Source organism: Melanotaenia boesemani, chromosome 12 (genome assembly GCF_017639745.1).
Source record: "Melanotaenia boesemani isolate fMelBoe1 chromosome 12, fMelBoe1.pri, whole genome shotgun sequence".
Lineage (NCBI taxonomy): Eukaryota > Metazoa > Chordata > Actinopteri > Atheriniformes > Melanotaeniidae > Melanotaenia > Melanotaenia boesemani.
Window position 1 is genome coordinate 32,462,462 of NC_055693.1, and position 23,135 is coordinate 32,485,596.

Here is a 23,135-nt window from a genome sequence, read left to right on the forward strand (position 1 = left end):
AACCCAGATACATCACATAACTTTTCTTTACAATCACCATTAATTCAAACTGCACCAGATAGTCAAACATCATCTCGGGCTTTGAAGGTTTCAGCCACACACAAGCAATAATTACTCAGATGGGCATTTTGGACACTTAGCGTAGCATCTGTGCTGATCTGATGCTGAAGCATGAAGTTCACTAGTTTTGCACAACAAAGACCAGCTGACAGAAAGTAGCAGGTTTTAAAGCAGCTCAAGGCGGAAGTAAGCAAGCTACCAGACTTTAAAGCACTTATAGAAATGTGACAGCAAATTATTTTTACACATTACCAGACAAAGGCTTTTAAATGGGACATTTTCTCACTTAGTAAATACAAAAACAAAGAAACTAAACTTTAGCAAGAACCAACTTTGCCAATTTCAGTTCTATTTTATTTAACAGCGTTTTATATGCAAACAACATAAAGGCAAACAGAACATGTTGTAGTTTTAACAAAGAAAAAAGGTTGAGACGTCTGTTTTGTTCTGTTGAATAAAATGACAACAATTACCAAATGAGAGAGCAGATGATGCATTAATTAAACACTTCCCACACTTTCATTAAAATCACATAAATAGCTTTTTAAGTTAATAACTTGTATACAGCTTAAAAGAGATGAGTTTAGACAGGAAATGTGTTAATGTGCTTCCTCCATGTAAACATCTGCTCCACAACAAGGCAACAGAACCAGTTGCACCATTTTCAAAAAGGCAGGTTAAAAAAACAGTGACTCTGACTCCCTGCTGACCCACAGGAAGCAGGGACACAATTAAAATGTTAAAGGCAAAATATTTCCAAACAGAAAACTTTTCTTTTTTTTCTTTAAGAAGTGGATTTTTCTACATTTTTCTCCCTGAAGTGAATCTGGGGGACATGATCACAGTGAACACCGACACAAATCACAAGCATATTTATATAAAACAAACAAACAATCTCTACTCATTTCTTCTACAAAGCAGTGTTTCACCCGTTTACCAGGCAGACCATGTGCATCTGAAAAAGCACAAAAAACTGCCCCAAACAGACGAGTGCACAGAAAAGCTGATCACTGACGGCACGAGTCAACACATCGATTCACACACGATTCAGTGCAAATACATTCAGGTTGGGAACGGCAGCAGAGTCTCTGCAGGGCAGAATGGTCCTTCATGAACTTATCTTTGATTTCCAGTTATTATAGTCACATAATTTAAATCAAAGAGGCTGTGTGAGCGAAACCAGTCCCATGGACCCAGCGGCTGCCAGCCTCCAGCTAGCATAGCACTGCTGCTGAGCAGACAGGCAGGTGTGATACAGATAAAACTGCTGCATACATGAGAAAGCAGAAAGGCACAGCAGCTGCTTCGCTGACTGGAGAAAGGGGATGCGAGACCAAAGCAGTATTAGTGAAAGACAGAGTGCTGCATTTGTGTCTCAACCCCAAAAAGATGGAAAAAAAACACCTTTAAATGTCAAAACCACATCATTCATCTGAAAACTTTAAACATAAGTGAGAGAAGAGCAAAATTCAGGTGTACGCAGTTTAAAGAAAACCGCAATAATAATGCAATTCCATAACACATGGTACTCTAATTCACTAAACAGTCTCCACCACAACAACCATCGTGACCAGGGAAGGAGATGAGGCAAAGTCCAGAAAGTTCCTGATAATCAAACAGTACGTCCTCTTTTCAGGTTAAGTCTCACACACACTGTCAACGAGCCCGGCTAATTCTTCACATCCACGGTAATATTAGCATCGGGACGGGCAGATCGACACTCTGGAGTAAAATTACATGTGTTACATGACTGATGTTTGCAATGTTGTCTTCTAATATTTTTCTGATTTAATGCGGGTTCTTCAACATTGTTCTTTCATTTTAAGAAGCGTTTTTCCTTTAAGGGACCAAAGTATCAGTATCGATAAGAGTACCTTAAACAAATGGTGACGTATCCAAAGGAAAAGTATTTGTATCCCTAGTAATTGCTGCCATGTAAACAGCTTTTTCGACTATGTTAACTCAAATCAGGTCAGTAGGTAAGAATCAAATGAAGGTCTGAGTAGGACTTCGACTGTCAACATGCTCAGAGTGCCAGGTCGGTTTTATGATTGCTTCTTTTAGACAAGATCTAGCAACGCAGGCTCTGAAGCACAGAACAGCACAACACTCCTTTAATCTTTTAAAGGAACGTGGAGGTAATTAAGGACACTCATGCAGGGAGTGAGTCATTAATCAGACTATGCGCTGTAACTCATGGACAAAATAATCCGATTATTGTTGTATTTAGATTAAAATAAGAGGAACGTTTTTGTCTATTATAAACTTCAGTTTCACACTCAGTTACTGGAGAGAGACACCAGATTTCTTTTTTGACTTACTGACCATGTGCTTCATTTTAAAGTATTTACATCCACAGTAGAAAGATGAATAACATGATGCTGCTGTTGTTAAAGGAAACATCACATCCAGCAGTCGCGACATCTTCTGCTGTAACTTCAACACTTTCTGCGCTGCATACACCCGTTTTAGATTAGAAGATATTTCAAATACAGCAGATATCCAGACCTCAAAAAACACAATAAAAAACAACAATCTCAAAACTAAAAGTAAGTTCCACCACTTTTCCTCCTCCTTCATGATTGAAAACTCCGGTTTGTAGCTCAGAAGTGGTTGATGAGTAACTGTGCAGCCTGGATTACTTATGCTGCAATCATCTCTTCCACTTTCAGTGTAACTGATTTCACTTTTCCATTATTCTGCATTTCAGCCAACACTCATGCAGTTAATCTGAACACCGGACACGTTAAGCCTTCCGTTTCAGACACTGATGAAACTCCAATCCTGGAAAATAAAAATCATTTGCAGTATGTAAACATACAGAAGCAGATCCATAACATCTGTTTATCTGTTGTGCTTGCAGGGATGCAGCATGACTGGGATGAAGGATTCCAGATTCAGGGTTTATTTCATCAACACTGCTCCTACCAGTACTTTTTTTCTCACTTCTTTATGTATAAAATCACTATTTTGTACTTTATTTAATCAAACTTATGTTAGAGTTTTATGTTTTTATGTTTTTAGAGCCAACTTTGAATAAGGCACAGTTATACCAAACGGCACACTGGGAAGAAAAAACAAAGGAAACAAAGGAAAAAATATAATCTTTGAGGGAGAAAAGTTAAATCTGTTCAAATATTTTCCATCAGACTGGAAAGTAGTGTTGGAGAACAGGTGAACTGCATGCTGGGATCAGCTGACTTCTGGAGACTATTCCTCTAGTTTTGGTACATTTCTTTAAAATTATGGGGGATTTTGTCACAATTATTTGAGCTCACACGACTATAAGGTGATCATTTCATATGGGCTTTAAAGGATTTAACAGTCACTGCTGCCTGTGGTTAAAGATGACATGGCATCTTTCTCCTCCGTGATGGATAAAATGAAGACAGGAGAATGTAAACATGGTTGCTTTGGATCTTTCTTACAGTTTTGTGGCAGAGCACAGACAGAGTCGTAGCTTGGCAGTAGAGTTTGGAGTTTACAACATAGTGACATGAAAAAATAACAGTATCACCCTGTGGAGAATCTCTAATATCAGCAGTTCTTGCTCCCTGAAGGCAGAGCGATAGATATACAGAGTAAGGCAAACATGGTTTCAGGACATCCGACATATTTGCACCAAATGTTCCAAGGCCATTACATCCTCGCATTTTTGAACGGCAGAGTAATTGCCGTGGAGCTCTGAGTGCCAACACTGAGTGAGCAGTTCCCCAGGCTACGTATGTCTATGGCTCTGCTCCATGGCAGCTTGATGCACGTCCTCTAGGGACTAATCGGTCTCTGCTGGCTTCTCTGAGCCAGGTCGGAGCTTACTGAGGTGGAGGATGGACACACCCAAATACCATCAGATGAGACTGCACAAGGCCAGAGGGACGAGTGCTGCCGACAGGAAGTAGGTGACTCTGTACAGGTGAAGTGAGGAGAAGGTAACCATAGTGATGGCCAGTGGGAGAGGGAGGCGGGAGGTCAGGGACAGGAGTTTACTGCAAAAGATGAAGAACAAGAAGTTGGAGAATTAATTTTCCAGAAAGCTCTATGAATTTGCGGTGGAATCTTTCTACCTGTTGCTGAGTTTTAAAGTGTTGCAGTTAATAAGCAGCGTGTAGACAGCAGCTAGAGGCACCGTGTGTGGCCAACAGTGGTCAGGATCCAGCTGGGTGGAATACCTGAAGAGGATACAACACCGTTTAATTCACTTCAGTTCAATTCAGCTTTATCTGTTTGATTCAATCCTCCATCCCAAGCTGCACGAGGAGACGGTGGGGAGGAAAAATTCCCTTCTAAAGCAACATTTAATTATTTGACCTTAAAACTCTGTTTCTGACTTGTTTAAAGTAACGCTAACACTTGGCATGAACATTCCTGGAGCTGTTGCTGCCCTGCAGCGTCCTGAGGACGCATCACGCACCGGTCACTTCCCACACGTTTACAGACAGTTGTTCAAAGAAGGAGGATGCTGCAGCTCCAGATCAAATCAAATCAAACCCTACTTGACTTATTTCAGTGGTCTTTACAAAATCAGATACTTAGTTAGAGATTGCTGTGTTTGTCCAGTTTTCACACATGTAGTAATTAACATTGAAATTTTACAAAAAGACACCTTTATTGCTTTGTTCTCCCCCTGAGATGGTGCAGGTATTTCTCTGCCTCTCAGATACTCCTTTATTTAATTTCTGTACCTCAGGTTACGGATCCAGTGGATGAGCGAGGGTGCACTGAGCATGACAGGTAGCATGAACAGTGCTGATAGGCTGAGGTGCAGCTGCAGGTCATCTCTCACTTCCTGCAGAGCGCACTCAGACAACAGGGGGGTGCTGCCACATTCCTTAGACTTGCTCGAGGACTCTGGGGTGATTGCGCCATTTTCAGCTTGTTTGTGCTTCTGTGGAGCCTGGAAAGATTAATAAGTAGGTTCATTATGTCCTAGTGTTTTTAACAACATTCAAATTGTAAGATTGTGCAGAAACACAGAGATCTAGAGCTGAGAAACCTACCAGATTCAGCATGTGACTCAAATACCTTTCTGTCATCTGCAGCCTGAGCACCTGAGAGTGATAAACACACAGACTCCATGGTCAGAGTTACTGCTTGCAGATAAACAGTGTCGATATTAAACTATCAGCTTGTGTTCATTTTCTGTGCTAGTTTGCAAAAATATGACATTTAAAAAAGATTCACCCTATAAAGGTGTAACAGAGAGGAGATGAAGACTGACAATGCCCCACAGAAAGTCCCCCCCACAACAGTCAAAGCGAGAATGACGAGGAGCTGAGTCCGAGGTTTCAGGGCGCCACAGTCTCGAGACACAGATGGTCTGCAGGTATAAGACACAAAAACCAAATGAGAGTTGTCTGGAAGACTACAGGAGCTTCTGATACTCACTTCAATACCAGAATATGCAGCCTCACCTGTGCAGTGGAGCCAATACCAACGAGATGAATTGGATGAGGAGACGGAGCAGCGTGCTGCCCCAGTATGCCACAGCTGCTCCCAGGATGTACAGCAGAGGGGACAGGAGGTGCGGCCACTCCTCAGGTGCTGCCAGAGTTTCATGGAAAGCCCCATCAGGGAAGGTTGGGGGGAGTGTATCCATAGGTGGGAGGTGAAGAATGGACCAGACTTCTTGAAACCAGCTGCAGCTGAGGGAAGACAGATGTTTTAAAGACACAAGGCTGTTGGATGTAACACTCAGTAACTATGGTCAGGCCAACATTAGACTTACACTCAGGTATAAAACTCACCCGAGTAAGATGTGAACAACATAAACAGGCAGGCTGATTTTATGAGGCTGCAGGCCTGATCCCACCGCCTGGCTCATGTCTTCAGCTCTGCTTAACTTCAGGATGGAGGATAGTTGCCCCCTGCAGGCCAGCAGGAGGGTTACAGCTGTGTACACCGGCACCATGGGACCACAGAACCTCAAGACCTGCCATGAAAAACTATGTTCAGTTTTCATGTTCTATAATAAATAATTAAACACTGAACAGTTGTACATGTGCATTCAAAACTTAGAGAAAGTCAAATTAAGTTCAGCTGTAAATGTTATGTTGCAATTTATCTTCATTCTGACAAACAAATAGCCAAATATATTCTATGAGTGGTGTATGTACGGATATTATTTGTTTGGTGTCAGAGAAGCATCACAAGCTGCCGTGCTTTGAAATTTCTTAAATTCATGTGTTACCCAAACAAACAAACAAACAAACAAACAAACAAACAAACAAACACAACGAAGTTGTCCTACCTGTCCCATCACCTTGGACAATGAGGCTCTTACTGATACCTGAACCGGAGGAAAAACAATCAGCTTTACATGCCTTCACAGAACCAACCGCATTCACTTGCAAAACAAACAAACAAACAAACAAACAAACATACAAGAATGTTCTTCCTGAAATAACATTTTTCTTCCCAATTCCTCTCCTTCAGTTTTCATTAATTAATAATTTAACTTTACACACAAGACAAGCAACAACAAAAAACTTTTTTTAAAATTATTTAAGTTTTTCATCCACATTTTTAATTTCTAAATAAAATAGATCATTTTACAAAAAAAAAATACAAACAAAAACACCTAAATAAAAACAAGGAAGAGAATGTGGAAAATTATCTTGTTTATTCACAAACAATTTCCAACTGAATGCAACAGGCTCCTGTACTGAACTGAAAACAACAACAAAAAATCGTTCTAAGAAGTAAAAGGTTGCAGGGAAGCTGTACCTTATACTGGCAGTTGGGGGCAGTGTGGAGCTGTAAGAGGACCCCTGAGGCGTTGTCTGGACGACTCATGTGGAGCATCCCTGAGATCTCTGACACTGACGGCACACTGACACAGACAGGAAGTCATGACAGAGACGTTGCTGTGGCAGGTGCCTTAGAAAAAGGTAACTCACCTGACTGTGGTTAAAGAGTCCTCTCTGAACCAGACGACTTTCATCCTGTACACACTGGGAAGTCTATCTGCATACACACACATCATGATTACATCTCAGCATGTGCACGTGTGTCTGCATTTAAACACGCCAACTTACCTTTATGTACTTTACACTGGCTAGAAACAGTGATTCTGAAGGCTTGATAGACCTGAAAACACGTGTATGAAGTTTAGGGTCACAGTGCGATCACAGATGCTGACGACTGAATGTCAGAAACAACAACTTACCTGGTGGAAGTGCTGCAGCTGGACAGTGTGAAGAAGCCCAGAAGAGTTCACTGTAACATCACTGGCCGTGAACCCTGCAGAACCAACAGTTAGTGAGGACGACGAGACGGATCTACCTGAAGCTTTGAGGTGTAGAGCTAGAAAACAAACTCACCAAAGGACAGGACATGTGGGACTGAGATGGACAGAGTCTGAGATTCCTGTCTCTGCCACTCACACTCCACAGTGAACTGTAGACAAAGGCATCAACCACAACATGATTCATCTATTTAAATAAATCATTATCAAATTTCTTCCATCAATATGTGGTCCACTTTCCCCACACAGAATGCAAACACGGCAACTCTGAAACGGTTTCTTCAGACAAAAAAGGAAGCAAGTTATATGTAAACTAATGTAATGAGGACGTGGAGAAGGGACTCCAGTTTCAAGTTCCTGAATATGCAAATCGGGGAGGGCGCTGAGCAGCGCTGACTCCGCCCACAACTCCGAGGCAAATTGCTAATGAGTTACTGGTCCTCTGCAGAAGCCTGGAAAAGGGCACAGGTTTTGTGACTTTTGCCCCAAAAATTCATAATCACAATTTAAAGACCAATGAGAACATTTTAAATAGTTTCAAATAAGCATTGGAGTGGTCTTTAAAAGCATATGACATTATTTATGTCATATGCTGTCTTATCTCACAAGAATTGCAGATTTCAAGAGCACATGGTGGCTTGTTCCGTCACTTTTACAGATGTTTCTGGGTGAAGGATGAGAAACAGCAGAAAAGTGGAACATGTATTTTATGTGAGAAAATACCTGTTTGCCGTTGAGGTTGGAGGCTGAAACGACCAGATGAGTGAAAGCTGACAAGTCATTCAGACTCAGAACAAGGACCTGAGGAGGAAGAAAGACCGTTCTGGAAAACTGACAAGCAGAAAATCGAACTGGAGCCTTTTCTGAGGATATTACCTTGTATGGAGGCAGAAGCTCAGTTCCCGTGGACAGATCCACTGCATGCACACTGAACAGAGACACATGGTGCTGTCATATAACACACACACACCTCAATCTACAATCTACACACTGTAGAAAAATAAGAACTCATCATTTAACTAACGGAGGATGAAGGTGGCGTGGGAAGAGTTAGTTTAATCATTCAGTTACCATGAAGAACTGTTCTTGTGTATGCAGCCGTGCACCCAGCTACTCATCTCCTGTTGGACAACAGCAACAAATCCACTCATTTTACTTTAAACATTTTCCTTCTGTTTACATCGAGTCACATTTTATTTGACTAAATTCAATTAACTCAAAGTAATGAGAAAAAAAACAAAACAAAGAACAGCAGGCTGAGAACTTACAAGATTGTTGCTCCGGCAGTAGAAATGACTGTAGGCTTTTCGGCGACTTGACAGGGCGAACAGGAAGTATCTGACCTGACCTTCCTGTCAGAAAGGAGCAGAGCACCACTGTAGGTAATTATACTTTGGTTATTAGTCAAATAACTGGGCAAACAGACCATTCTGCACTAAAGTATTAACAACTCTAAATCCAGAAAATGCTGTAAATGTAAATAAAAACAGAAAGCACTGATTTCCAAATCTCATCAAACCCATATTTTATTCCCAGTAGAACATTAACATCACATCAGATGCTGAAACTAAGACAATTGATCATTTCATGGAAAATATGAGCTCATTTTGAATCTGATGGTAGCAACATGTCTGTAAAAAGTTGGAACAGGAGCAACAAAATGCTGGAAAACATCTGGAGCAACAGGTCAATAAGATGATGGATATAAAAGGAACATTTCAGAAAGATGGAAAGAGCTTCACCAATCTGAGACAAACTGGATCTACAAATTGTGGAACAATTTCAGAAAACGTTCCTCAACATAAAATTATCAAGACTTAAAAAGATCCCGCCATCTAGGATATAATATCAGCGAATCAAGAGGAATCTCTGTGCGCATGGGGCAAGACTGAAGGTCAAACTGGATGCTCGTGATCTTGGGGTCCTCAGGCAACGCCGCATTAAAACCCACGAACGCAGGTTAAAGCTCCATCATGCAAAGAAGAAGCCAGATGTGAACAGGATCCAGAAACACCACCGTGTTCTCTGAACCAAAGCTTTTTTAAATGGTCTGAGGCAAAGTAGAAAACTGCTCTGTGGTCAGATGGATGAAACTGTGAAACTGTTGTCCTACAGACTAAAGAGGAGAGGGAGCATCCAGCTTGTTATCAGTGGACAGGTGAAAAGCTGTCTCTGATGGGATGGGGCTGCATTAGTGCCTATGGCACATCTGGGAAGCTCCATCAATGCTGAAAAGCACATGGAGGTTTTAGAGCAACATCTGCTGACAACGTCTCTTTTAGGGAAGGCCTTGCAGGTTTCAGCAAGACAATGCTGAACCACATCCTGCATCCATCACAGCAGCATGGCTTCACAGGAGAAGAGTCCAGCTGCTGAACTGGCCTGCCTGAGGTCCAGACCTTTCATCAACACAAAACATCTGGAGCATCATGGAAGCAGAAATCCAGCAACCAAGGTCCAGGACTGTAGAGCAGCTAGAATCCTGCATCAGACCAGAATGGGACAACATTCCTCTCCTAAAACTCCAGCAACTGGTCTCCTCACTTCCCAGATGTTTACAGACAGATGTTAAAAGAAGAGGAGATGCTACAACATGCTAACAACACCCTGGAACTACTTTTTACACCATGCTAAACATCACCTTGGAACTACTTTTTACACCATGCTGAACATCATCCTGGAACTACTTTTTACACCATGCTAAACATCACCTTGGAACTACTTTTTACACCATGCTGAACATCATCCTGGAACTACTTTTTACACCATACTAAACATCGCCCTGGAACTACTTTTTACACCATGCTAAACATCGCCCTGGAACTACTTTTTACACCGTGCTGAACATCGCCCTGGAACTACTTTTTAAACCATACTAAACATCGCCCTGGAACTACTTTTTACACCGTGCTGAACATCGCCCTGGAACTACTTTTTACACCGTGCTGAACATCGCCCTGGAACTACTTTTTACACCATACTAAACATCGCCCTGGAACTACTTTTTCCACCATGCTAAACATCATCCTGGAACTACTTTTTCCACCATGCTAAACATCACCCTGGAACTACTTTTTACACCATGCTGAACATCACCCTGGAACTACTTTTTACACCATGCTGAACATCACCCTGGAACTACTTTTTACACCATACTGAACATCACCCTGGAACTACTTTTTACACCGTGCTCAACATCACCCTAGAACTACTTTTTACACCATGCCGAACATCACCCTGGAACTACTTTTTACACCATGCTAAACATCACCCTGGAACTACTTTTTACACCATGCTGAACATCACCCTGGAACTACTTTTTACACCATGCTAAACATCACCCTGGAACTACTTTTTACACCATGCTGAACATCACCCTGGAACTACTTTTTACACCATGCTGAACATCACCCTGGAACTACTTTTTACACCATGCTAAACATCACTCTGGAACTACTTTTTACACCATGCTGAACATCACCCTGGAACTACTTTTTACACCATGCTGAACATCACCCTGGAACTACTTTTTACACCATGCTGAACATCACCCTGGAACTACTTTTTACACCGTGCTGAACATCACCCTGGAACTACTTTTTACACCATGCTGAACATCACCCTGGAACTACTTTTTACACCATGCTGAACATCACCCTGGAACTACTTTTTACACCATGCTGAACATCACCCTGGAACTACTTTTTACAGACGTGTTGCTGCCATAAGATTCACTATCAGCTCATATTTTCCAAGTTACAACTTTTTTGGAATTAGGGTTTCATCAGAGGAAAAGAATTTTAACCTTTGGTGTGCTATAAGCCAGACGTAATGTGTTCACTTCACTCCAGGCTTCAGGAAAATCTGGAAAAATGGAAATTAAAAGTGGAAGAAAACAGGACATGAGTGATTCTTTAACAAAGTCACTCAGTCAAAACTTGTTTTTTAAAATGATGATTTAATGATTTTAAAAGTACTAAACAGGAGACATGGCTCGGTGAAGAACATGGACATGATAGAGCTTTAAACAGGAAACTAATGAAATCTACTTGCAGGAATTTTCTGTTTATTCCAGCCTCTTCACGTTTGTGTTTCTCTCTAACCTAAGATGGAGATGGACGTGTCTGGACTTTCTCCCAGCATCCTGACAGGGTGTCTGATGAAATGATGGTTTATGACAGCCAGTTTCCTCTCTGGATCCTCTGTGAACTACAAAGAAAACCCTCGTTAGCTGAAAATAGCTTCAGGGGAAAAGATTTCTCTTTTATGACTAAATATTTTCAAATTTTTTATAGAGTAAAAAAATATATATTATATTTGCTTTTCAAACCTGGCGGGTTTCAGGATCAATGAGGTTGAAGAACGCCCTGACAGTAGCAAGAACGAGCTCTTTACACCTGAAACACAATAACATCATGGATGTCAGTTATTTCAATAGACGAACGCGGTCTGAGATGCAGGAATTACTGGAGCCAATTCTAAAAACAGCCTTTTACCAAACAATAGAGAGATGATCAGTGGACACCCATGTCCTGGGAACTGCTGTTACCTGGGATGAAAAACAAGACTATCAAAAGTGAAGTAATGCTAAGAAAAGTAAAATGTAATAAAAAGTAATTAAGATCAAACATGAGAATGAGTTCGTGGTCTGTAATTACAGAGAAAGCATGCACAGAACACTGTTCGTGGCTTATAAAGTACTTTCACAGATATTTGCCAATATTTGTTCAATATGCAAGAGAGATGAGCAAATGTACTCCTATTATAAACTCAGGCTCATATTCAACATTTTCACATTTACTGCATCCTCCTATTTTTGACCACATCCAAGCTACAGCCTAAAGGGTTAACATATTTATTTGTAATTATTTTACATTTTAATCATCATATATATATATATATATATATATATATATATATAAATTATAATTTTACAATTTTAGAAATTGAATATCCTATTCATATCTATTTATCAAATTTATTATTTATTTTACATATCTACTCATTTACATGAGCATTACTACAGATCACAATGGATTTAATAATAATTATCTGGGACTGAAAAAAACAATATTATATATTATGGTTAGAGTAACTCGTCATGAGCTAGAAGTTAATTAAAAGTACATACATGTACAGTGCCTTGCGAAAGTATTCGGCCCCCTTGAACCTTGCAACCTTTCGCCACATTTCAGGCTTCAAACATAAAGACATAAACTTTAAATTTTTAGTCAAGAATCAACAACAAGTGGGACACAATCGTGAAGTGGAACGAAATTTATTAGATAATTTAAACCTTTTCAACAAATAAAAAACTGAAAAGTGGGGCGTGCAGTATTATTCGGCCCCTTTACTTTCAGTGCAGCAAACTCACTCCAGAAGTTCAGTGAGGATCTCTGAATGATCCAATGTTGTCCTAAATGACTGATGATGATAAATAGAATCCACCTGTGTGTAATCAAGTCTCCGTATAAATGCACCTGCTCTGTGATAGTCTCAGGGTTCTGTTTAAATCGCAGAGAGCATCATGAAGACCAAGGAACACACCAGGCAGGTCCGAGATACTGTTGTGGGGAAGTTTAAAGCCGGATTTGGATACAAAAAGATTTCCCAAGCTTTAAACATCTCAAGGAGCACTGTGCAAGCAATCATATTGAAATGGAAGGAGTATCAGACCACTGCAAATCTACCAAGACCCGGCCGTCCCTCCAAACTTTCGTCTCAAACAAGGAGAAAACTGATCAGAGATGCAGCCAAGAGGCCCATGATCACTCTGGAGGAACTGCAGAGATCTACAGCTGAGGTGGGAGAGTCTGTCCATAGGACAACAATCAGTCGTACACTGCACAAATCTGGCCTTTATGGAAGAGTGGCAAGAAGAAAGCCATTTCTCAAAGATATCCATAAAAAGTCTCGTTTAAAGTTTGCCACAAGCCACCTGGGAGACGCACCAAACATGTGGAAGAAGGTGCTCTGGTCAGATGAAACCAAAATCGAACTTTTTGGCCACAATGCAAAACGATATGTTTGGCGTAAAAGCAACACAGCTCATCACCCTGAACATACCATCCCCACTGTCAAACATGGTGGTGGCAGCATCATGGTTTGGGCCTGCTTTTCTTCAGCAGGGACAGGGAGGTTGGTTAAAATTGACGGGAAGATGGATGGAGCCAAATACAGGACCATTCTGGAAGAAAACCTGTTGGAGTCTGCACAAGACCTGAGACTGGGACGAAGATTTATCTTCCAACAGGACAATGATCCAAAACATAAAGCCAAATCTACAATGGAATGGTTCACAAAGAAACGTATCCAGGTGTTAGAATGGCCAAGTCAAAGTCCAGACCTGAATCCAATCGAGAATCTGTGGATAGAGCTGAAGACTGCTGTTCACAAACGCTCTCCATCCAACCTCACTGACCTCGAGCTGTTTTGCAAGGAAGAATGGGCAAGAATTTCAGTCTCTCGATGTGCAAAACTGATAGAAACATACCCCAAGCGACTTGAAGCTGTAATTGGAGCAAAAGGTGGCGCTACAAAGTATTAATGCAAGGGGGCCGAATAATATTGCACGCCCCACTTTTCAGTTTTTTATTTGTTATAAAAGTTTAAATTATCAATAAATTTCGTTCCACTTCACGATTGTGTCCCACTTGTTGTTGATTCTTGACTAAAAATTTAAAGTTTATATCTTTATGTTTGACACCTGAAATGTGGCGAAAGGTTGCAAGGTTCAAGGGGGCCGAATACTTTCGCAAGGCACTGTACATCCCCACATCTGTGTAGTAATCCTGACCACCCATGTTCACATGTCTCAAATTCAGGATATCAGGCTCCCGGACCGTACGTTTGACACCCTGATCTAAAGATTCTTTTTCCTTCAAATAGTCCCTGAGAGGAGGAACTTTTATAGGACATAAATAAACAAAACAAACAAAAAAACAGTATCATCATTCTCCAAAGAAAACATACCACCAGTGACAGTTTATTAGGATCTCCTAGGGGACAAGTAAGGTATGTCAGGCCAGAGCGGACCTGGTAGTCACGGTAACCACCCCCAACAGATAGAACAGTGACGTTCCTGAGCTTGTTCGCCTGGTTCAACCACTTCTGTTTCACTGCAGAGTAGAAATCTGCATCCAACAAGAGCAGAGAGGGGGAAAAAAACCAACAAAACTTTATTTACACTGCAGCCACCATCAACAGAACTTCCCTTATTTCCACAGGACACCTCTGCTTACCCAGCAGGTACGGGTCCAGTGCCAGAACTGGAGCTAGATGAGGAGACGCCTGGGTGATGATGAGGCTCACCACATGAGGGTTGAAGCGGGGCAACGTAAACAGCGCTCGGGCCACCACTCCTCCCATGGAGTGACCGACCAGTGCAACACTCTGAGGCGGGATCTTAAGGTGCTGAAAGAAAACACACTGGTTCGGTATGTGTGTGTCTGCTGGTTTGGTCCTTTAAAGTAAAGGAGGTCTGACCTTATAGAGCCGCAGGATTGCCTTGATGCTCTCGTGCAGGAAAAGCGTTTGTCGCTGCAAACTGCCGCCGTACAGGGCCACCAGCTCCTCATTGAAGTCCACAGTGAAGACGTTGAGGTGGACACCTCCCTCCATGTTTTCAGCTTTCCTCAGAGCCACCGAGCCCAGCGAGCGAGCTTCATGAAGAGAAGAAACATTTTACGGTTTAGTTACTGGTGTAAAGGTAGTGTTAGCAGTAACAACCAAGGGGAATAAAGATATGAAGTTAACATTAACATGTCTCACGTTTTAATGTTTCTTTTTACTTTATAAATGACTGAAGCTTGTTTTGTATCTTGGGAGGCAACCAGTGACCCAGGGAAGGCCTTCACTACCCTTAATGGCATTCAGATCTGGGCTAAAACTATCCCACCTGTCTCAGTGCAAGGTTTCATGTGTCAGGATATAATAAGAAAACCAGCTAGTCCTCACTAGATCTTAAAATGAGTCAATACAACTTCAAATAAACTACACACAACACAGTTTAACTATTTATTCAACAACAACAAAGAAAGTATCAAAATGGAGAAGCAGCATGGAAAAGGTCGGGTCTACTCCATTATTCAGCAGCAGTGAGTCTAAACTCCACTTTGGTCAGAAGTTTGTCCAGATGCAGATTTACAAACCTAATCTGTGCTGTCATGTTCTTTTTAGAGAAGAGTTGTTCTCCTGCAGCCCTTTCCAAGCCATACTTGCTTAGTCTTGTTTACTGATAATGATCAGTGCATCTGATCTTTATCATCTTAATTCCTATGGAAGCAGTAAGGGTGGACATACTGCTTCTGCATTTGGCTCAAGTTTGTTTAACAAACATTGTCTAGACGTAATAAACAGTTAAAACCAGAAGTTTACACAAAATTGTATAAACCCCCCCCCCCCCTTACTATGTTAAATCAGACTAAACTTTTTCTTTTTAGGTCACTTAGGATTACCTAAATGATTTCTATTTACTAAATGCCACAACTAGGATGCACAGAATTTCTTATCACTTTCTTAAAAGTCTGAAGTTTCCATACATAAGGACTATTATGTCTTCAAATATTGTGGTAAAGCCCAGATGATAATGTCATAGTTTTGGGGGTTTCTGATATGAATTATGAGTTAATTGGAGGCATCCCTGTGGATGTATTTTAAGGCCACATTTCAAACATACTGCATTTTTCTTTGAAAATCAGAAGAAATCAGCCAAGATGTTGGGAGATCTGTATCGCTCCACAAGTCTGGTTCATCCTGGGTGAAATATCCAGATGCTTGAAGGTGTCATGTAAAACTGTTCTAACAATAATATACAAATATGCTGTAAACACGAAGGGAATATCCAGCCATCATACCACTCAGGAAGAAGACGGGTTCCGTGTCCCAGAGATGAACGTATTCTGGTCTGACACGTACAAATCAACCCCAGAATAAAACGCTAAAGGCCTTGAGAAGATGCTGCTGGAGCTAGTAAGAGAGCATCGTTATCCTTGGTCCTTTTAACTTGCTTTTACCCTCTGTGATGTGTGTGTGTGTTTGATGGGAAGGGGGGGGGCTTGCTGCTATTGGGTTGGGGTTCTGGGGGATTTTACTATCTGTAAAGCACCTTGAGTTGCTATTTTTATGTATGAAAGGTGCTATATAAATAAAGTTTGATTTGACTTGATTTACAGTGAAAGAAGTTCTGAACCAACATGGGCTGAAAAACCACTTAGCGAGGAAGAAGCCATTACTCCAAAAGCAACTGAAAAAATAAATTAGATAACCTTATAACCGCTTATGAAAGTAAAGTGGAACTGCTTGTACATAATGACCAACATCAGAGGAAAAAACTTGAGAAAATCATTCTAGCTGTGAAGCATGGGAGTGGCAGCATCATGCTGTGGTGCTGTTTTGGTGCAGGAGGAGCTAGTGTACTTCATAAAATAGGCACCGTCATGAAGAAAGAAAATTGTGTGGAAGTACTGAAGCAATATGTCAAGACATCAGCCAGGAAGTTAAAGCTTAGGTGCAAATATGTCTTCCAGACGGACAAACGGCCAAAATGGCTTCAATAAAGTACTGTATTGGAGATGTATTGAAGAGGCCAGTACAGAGTACGATCTTGTTCTTTAGGTCACAGCTATTGACCATAGGTGAGGTTAGGACCGTAGATCTACCGATAAATCAAGAGCTTTGCCTTTTGGCTCAGCTCCTTCTTCACCACAATAGACCGATGCAGAGTCCACATAACTGCAGACACCGCACCGATCCACCTGTCGATCTCCCGCTCCATCCTCACCTATCATCAACCCTCAGACGCATGTCTTGGACACTCGGGTGAAGAGAGGGGCGGAGCTGTCAACTGATCACCACCTGGTGGTGAGTTGGCTCAGATGGTGGGGGGGGATGCTGGTCAGGCCTGGCAGACCCCAGCATGCTGTGAGGTAACGTCTGGCAGTCTCCTGTCAGAAAGAGTTTCAACTCCCATCTCCAGCAGAGCTTCAACCATGTCCCGGGTGAGGTGGGGGACATTGAGTCTGAGTGGGCTGTGTTCCGTGCCTCTATTGTTGAGGCAGTCAACTACAGCTGTGGCCGTAAGGTCATTGGTGCCTGTCATGGCAGAAATGCCCAAACTTGTTGGTGGACACCAGCAGTGGAAGATGCCGCCAAGCTGAAGAAGGAGTCCTATCGGGCCTTTTTAGCCTGTGGGACTCCGGAGGCAGCTGATGGGTATCGGCAGGCTAAGCAGAACGCTCCTGGTACACCATCTGGTGGCTCAGGAGGAGGAAGCAGTGTTCGCCCTAGCGTGGGGTCTTCCATCTCTGGGGCTGAGGTCGTTAAGTTGTTCAAAAAGCTTCTCAGTGACAAGGCCCCAGGGTTGGGTAAGATCCACCCGGAGTTTCTAAAGGCTCTGCTGTAATGCGATCTTGGCTAACACGCCTCTGCAGGATCACACGGACATTGGGGACAGTTCGCCTGGACTGGCAGACTGGGGTGGTGGTCCCCCTCTTCAAAAATCGGGGACCGGAGGGTGTGCTCCAACTACACTCCCCAGCCTCTTTGGTAAGGTCTATTCAGGGGTGCTGGAGAGGAGGGTCCGTCGGGTAGTCAAACCTCGGATTGAAGAGGAGCAGTGTGGTTTTCTTCCCGGTCATGGAATAGTGGACCCGCTCTAAAATCTCTTCAGGGTCTTGGAGGGGGCATGGGAGCTTGCTCAGCCAGTCTACATGTGCTTTGTTGACTCAGGGAAGGAGTTCGACCGTGTCTCCCGGGGACACCTGTGGGGGGTGATACGGGAGTATGGAGTGCTGGACCCCCTTGTACAAGCTGTCTGGTCCCTGTGCTAGAGCTTTGTCCACATTGCCAGCAGTAAATCAGATTAATTTCCAGTGTGGGTTGGACTCCGCCAAGGTTGCCCTTTGTCACCAATTCTGTTCATAACTTTTATGAACAGAATTTCTAGGTGCAGCCGAGGTGTCAATCAGTGAGGATCCTGTTTGGTGGACTGAGGATTGGGTCTCTGCTCTTTGCGGATGATGTGGTTCTGTTGGCTTCATCGGGCCGTGATCTTCAGCTCTCGCTGTAGCGATTTGCAGCTGAGTGTGAAGCGGTTGGGATGAGAATCAGCACCTCCAAATCCGAGACCATGGTCCTCAGCCGGAAAAGGGTGGAGTGCTTTCTCCAGGTTGGGAATGAGGTCCTGCCTCGAGTGGAGGAGTTCACATATCTCGGGGTCTTGTTCACGAGTGAGGCAAGGATGGAGCGGGAGATGGACAGGGGGATCGGTGCCACGTCTGCAGTGATGTGGACTCTGCATCGGTCTGTCATGGTAAAGAAGGAGCTGAGCCAAAAGGCAAAGTTTTTATTTACTGGTCAATCTACGGTCCTACCCTCACCTATGGTCATGTGCTGACCGAAAGATTGAGATCGCGAATACAAGCAGCCAAAATGAGTTTTCTCCACAGGGTGGCCAGGAACTGCTGTAGAGATAGGGTGATCTGGTGGTCTGGGAGGGGCTCAGAGTAGAGCTGTTGCTCCTCCACATCGAGAGGAGCCAGATGAGGTGGCTCGGGTATCTGTCAGGATGCCTACTGGACGCCTTCCTGGGCAGGTGTTTCGGGCACGTCCCACCAGGAGGAAGCCAAAGGTAAGACCCAGGACACGCTGGATGGACTACATCTCTCGGCTGGCCTGGGAATGCCTCGGGATCCCTCCGGATGAGCTGGTGAATGTAGCCGGGGAGAGGGAAGTCTGAGCTTCCCTCCTTAGGCAGCTGCCCCGGCAACCCAACCCCACCCGACCCCGGGTAAGGGGGAGAAAATGGTTATTTGGATGGAGGGATGGATGGAGGGAGGGAGATATGGCTGGATGGAATATGTTTTTGTATTTACTGCTGCCTATCTTGGAACAAGACTCCCTTGTAAAAGAGGTTTGTAATTTATATCTATCTATCTCTATATATATATCTATATATATATATCTCTCTATATATATATATCGATATATATATATATATATATATATATATATATATATATATATATATATATATATATATGATTTGTCTCATTATGTCTAATATATTTATATACATACCTTATTTTTATATGAACAACTTAGTAAACATGACTAGTTAGCATATTTATTGGTGCATTCTATTTACATTAATAGTTTATATGTTTTATTTGATCTATATTAAATATTATATATACTATACACCAGTGAACCTTAGAAAAGGGATATCTGATTCACTGTTCTAACTACTTGTTGAAAATAAATATATTTTAATTCATTCGCCTTTACAGAACCTGTGAAAAGATAAAAATACCGGGTGAATTTCTTCTCGTTCTGAGGTAACCTCTCACTAAGAATCAACCCTAAAGACCTTAGATATTCAGTTTAAGTGTTTAAAAATAACTTTGTTGTTATTTAACAGGTTTAAGTAATACAGGTGTTAGAAACTATTTTAGCCACAGATTATTCTCTTAACTAGTGCTTCTGGTGTGCAAGTATTTCTGGCATCAAGAAAGTGCACGAGTCTAAAGCAGATAAAAAGTGGATAAGTGTATGTTCACGGTAATGAGCATATGTGTCAGTTAAATCTTGTTTTCTGGACCCAGTTACCTTGTTTGTAGCTTCCAGCATTTCCAGGCAGGAAAAGCACAGGTGCACCAGTGAGTTTGAGTGAGCGGGTCTCCTGGGCGTACAGACCCTCTCCGTACAGGTAGAGCCCGTATGCTGGGTACAATCTGGCCACGCGACGAGGCAGAGCAACACGCTGTGAAAGCACACAAACACGTTTCACAAAATGCACCTGAACGTTAGGTTCAGTTATTCAGCGCTTTTCACAGAGAGCCAGTCACAAGACACTGTGCACAAAAAGAGTCAAAGAAATGAGAAAATTAAGAGCCAAAAGTTAATAATTACTGTTACCGAGTAAAGGTTTGAGGTGTGTAATTTTCTTCTACTTGGCTCCGTCAGGTTTAGGGTTTTTTTTTTTTCTTTTTTTTTTCATATTGAGCTATTTTTGATGTTGCAGGGTCAGACAAGGACACCCTTATTTACTGACCGGCAGCTAATCCCTTATTTTTTTACTGAGAAGAGCTATAGGCTGAACACAATCAAAAAATAGCGTAATATACTCTAAACTGCATTTTTTCTGTTCATGGCAAATATAATTAATGTTGTATTTATATTGCACATCACTTTAGATAACCATATGCAAAGTATCAGTATACAAAGTACATATAAACATAAATAATGTTTGCTTTCATATGAACTGCCAATTTGTGTTCACTGTAGGTCACTGTGGCATCAAACTACCGAGCCAGCAGCGGACCTGAGGCATTTATTTGGCAGTACTGCTGGAGTTAGGACGCTGCTGTGGAGTAGAGGGGGAAGCAAGAGAGAAATATTTCAATAAAAAGTTTCATTAACAGGTCTGGAGATCATATTTTAAACTATGATTTCTAAGTATAACTGGTTTCCTGTTGCCAATGTGTACTGTATCAGTGTAAACAACAAAACAGATGTATATAATGTAAAGTACTTTAATTCAGTGAAGATATTTTTGCATATTTAAAAACTGTTTTACTAGTGTTTTGAATTGCACTTTATACTAATCGGTATGGGGAAGACACGGAAAGACGCATGAATGCTTGTGTTAATGGTGCTTTTTGTTATTAACTGAGGTAGACTAATACAGTGTAGGTACTTTGTTACACAAATGAGGGCTTAGATCGGATTTACCAGCATAAATACGATGACATGCATAAACGTATGTGAACTTTATTTTGGATTTGGATTTTGGAAGAACTTTGTCAGACGAACTGTCCCAGAAAAGGTATTAACAGTGCACTCACGTAATGAGACACACTCATACACCTCTGAGTAACAGCATGGTTGGGAACAGACTACAAGCTAGCACTGTGGGCGATGGGTGGCTTGTTGGTGAGTAATTATATTCATGCAATTGTCCCAAAATTAAATCCCTGTGATGTGCATTGAGCATGTTAACAAATCGTATCCTGTCTTCACAGCATCATTGTTCATTTTTCTAGTTAAACTACAGATTCAGATCTTTTTAACAAGCCCCTGATTGTCTCTGTGTGCAAAGTACTCTTGTACTCTTAAAGTTCAGATTGGCTATTTAGATTAAGTTTAACGAATAAAATCAAAATTACCAAGCTGTTTGTTTACTTTCATGTAGTAAAGTCGTCCCACTTGGACTCTGGTTAGACTAGTGTGAACGGGACTGGTTCGCAGGAAAGCATCGAGGCTCTCAAACTCGAGAACGGAGCCGGAACCAGAACCAAGTGAAAGCACTAGCAGAGATTTGGGAGCTTGATTTAAATTAAAATGTAAAAAGTGAAGAAATCAGAGAATCTAAAGTGACATAATGTTCAGACTTTGGCATTTATTTCATGTTTTTTTTTTTTTTTTCCTTCTTCCGTGTTCACTAGTTCATTTAAAGGTTTGATTTAAATATTAAATAGCAACTGTATTTTTCAACAAAAAATGAACACAAACCTTTTATGTACAAAAAATAAAACAAATAAAAATTATTATTAACACATTTCTTTTATAATGTCTAACTTAGGCTGAAATGGAAGCCGAGCTAGAAGAGTCAAATGCTTAAAAAGAAACAGACTTCTCATCAGTAATGTGAGAGAATGCAGTTTTGTATTGTACAATCTGATATACCTGAGCTTTAACCTGTATAAATGCCCAGTAATCACCCCTATAAATACTATACATAAGCTGTGGCACTAAGAAGCCCGGATTCACACGAATTAAGAAGAAAAACAAAGATAGTCCAGAGCTGTCTGAATTAAGGCTAATGCCCACACACCTCACTGCCTCCAGATGAGCCCCACTTCTGCTCAGATGAACACATCATTTTAAACCTACAGCGCAAGAGATGCTGACAGCAGTTTATGTTCACCTGGTGTGATTATTTAACACTGCTTCAAATCTTTTAAAGCTGATCTAAGGGTTAAGTGAGGTCAAGGATCAACTGTTAATTTATGGTGTCATAATCTGGCTAATTTTGGCTAATCTGCTAAAAAAAAATAATTTATTAATAATAATAATAATAATAATAATAATAATAATAATAATGCAGGGCAGGCGCACAGCAGGTCAGCCGTTGGTAACACAGTCATTCCGTTTTCAGGAAATGGTTTAAAACACACCTGGACGTCTTATTTTAGCTTCTACATTCAGGCAGAGATGTGTTTGTTTGCGGTGCATGAATAAGCAAAACTAGCAAGACAAGTCGCGACAAGTACAGTGAGCTAAATTAGGAATATTTCATGTTTTTGTGTGCAGTGTTAGCAGTAGTACTCACCCGGTACTCGGGGTATTCAAACATGTAGGTCATGCTGCATCTGTTCTCCTCGAAGCCAGTCAGCAACTCTCGCAGGCCGACCACCAGAAGCCCCAGAGCGAACACGTAAAAGGCCACCGTGGCGAGTTTCATGGTTTAATTCCCGGTCTGCCTTTTTATTTCTATTTGTGCCCTATCGCCATGTTTCCTTTGTCATCTTGGTGGCTCTCTGTTAAGCGAAACAGCACGCGCAAGCTGTCAAGACACACCAGCTGTACCACCTCACAACAGGAACCACACGCTGTACTACCGGAGTGACGAACAGCTCTGCCGTCCAATGGAAGGGAAGCACTGAAAAGGAATGACCAATGGGAGCGCAGCAAACCGATGACACAGCCTGGTTACGTTTAGCAGCTTTTGCTAACTTTGATTTTATTTTTATATTTTTTTAATTACTTTTGCCGTTTATTATATTTCTGAGTGCCTTTGCTTTGCTTTAGAAATACTAAATACATACGAAAT

At 41.7% G+C, this 23,135-nt stretch overlaps 1 protein-coding gene across 2 annotated transcripts; it reads right to left on the minus strand.

Annotated features, from left to right (window-relative positions):
• Window positions 1-872: 872 nt before the first annotated feature.
• Window positions 873-22,909, minus strand: pgap1 (post-GPI attachment to proteins inositol deacylase 1). 2 transcript variants are annotated; one of them, XM_042001396.1, is made up of 26 exons: window positions 22,635-22,909; window positions 19,910-20,063; window positions 14,789-14,964; window positions 14,545-14,716; window positions 14,276-14,436; window positions 11,800-11,852; window positions 11,634-11,700; window positions 11,407-11,512; window positions 11,109-11,167; window positions 8,572-8,655; window positions 8,375-8,424; window positions 8,180-8,231; window positions 8,027-8,104; window positions 7,380-7,455; window positions 7,226-7,299; window positions 7,095-7,146; window positions 6,957-7,023; window positions 6,784-6,889; window positions 6,308-6,346; window positions 5,805-5,989; window positions 5,472-5,696; window positions 5,242-5,377; window positions 5,058-5,108; window positions 4,743-4,954; window positions 4,125-4,229; window positions 873-4,046 (listed from the first exon to the last, which is right to left on the minus strand). In XM_042001396.1, the coding sequence occupies exons 1-26, from the start codon at window positions 22,764-22,766 to the stop codon at window positions 3,908-3,910; spliced, it is 2,811 nt and encodes a 936-aa protein (XP_041857330.1). In that variant the 5' UTR covers window positions 22,767-22,909; the 3' UTR covers window positions 873-3,907. The 2 variants fall into 2 exon arrangements, with proteins under 2 accessions (XP_041857330.1, XP_041857329.1); XM_042001395.1 differs by having other exon boundaries at window positions 5,472-5,702.
• Between the last annotated feature and the right edge of the window lie 226 nt (window positions 22,910-23,135).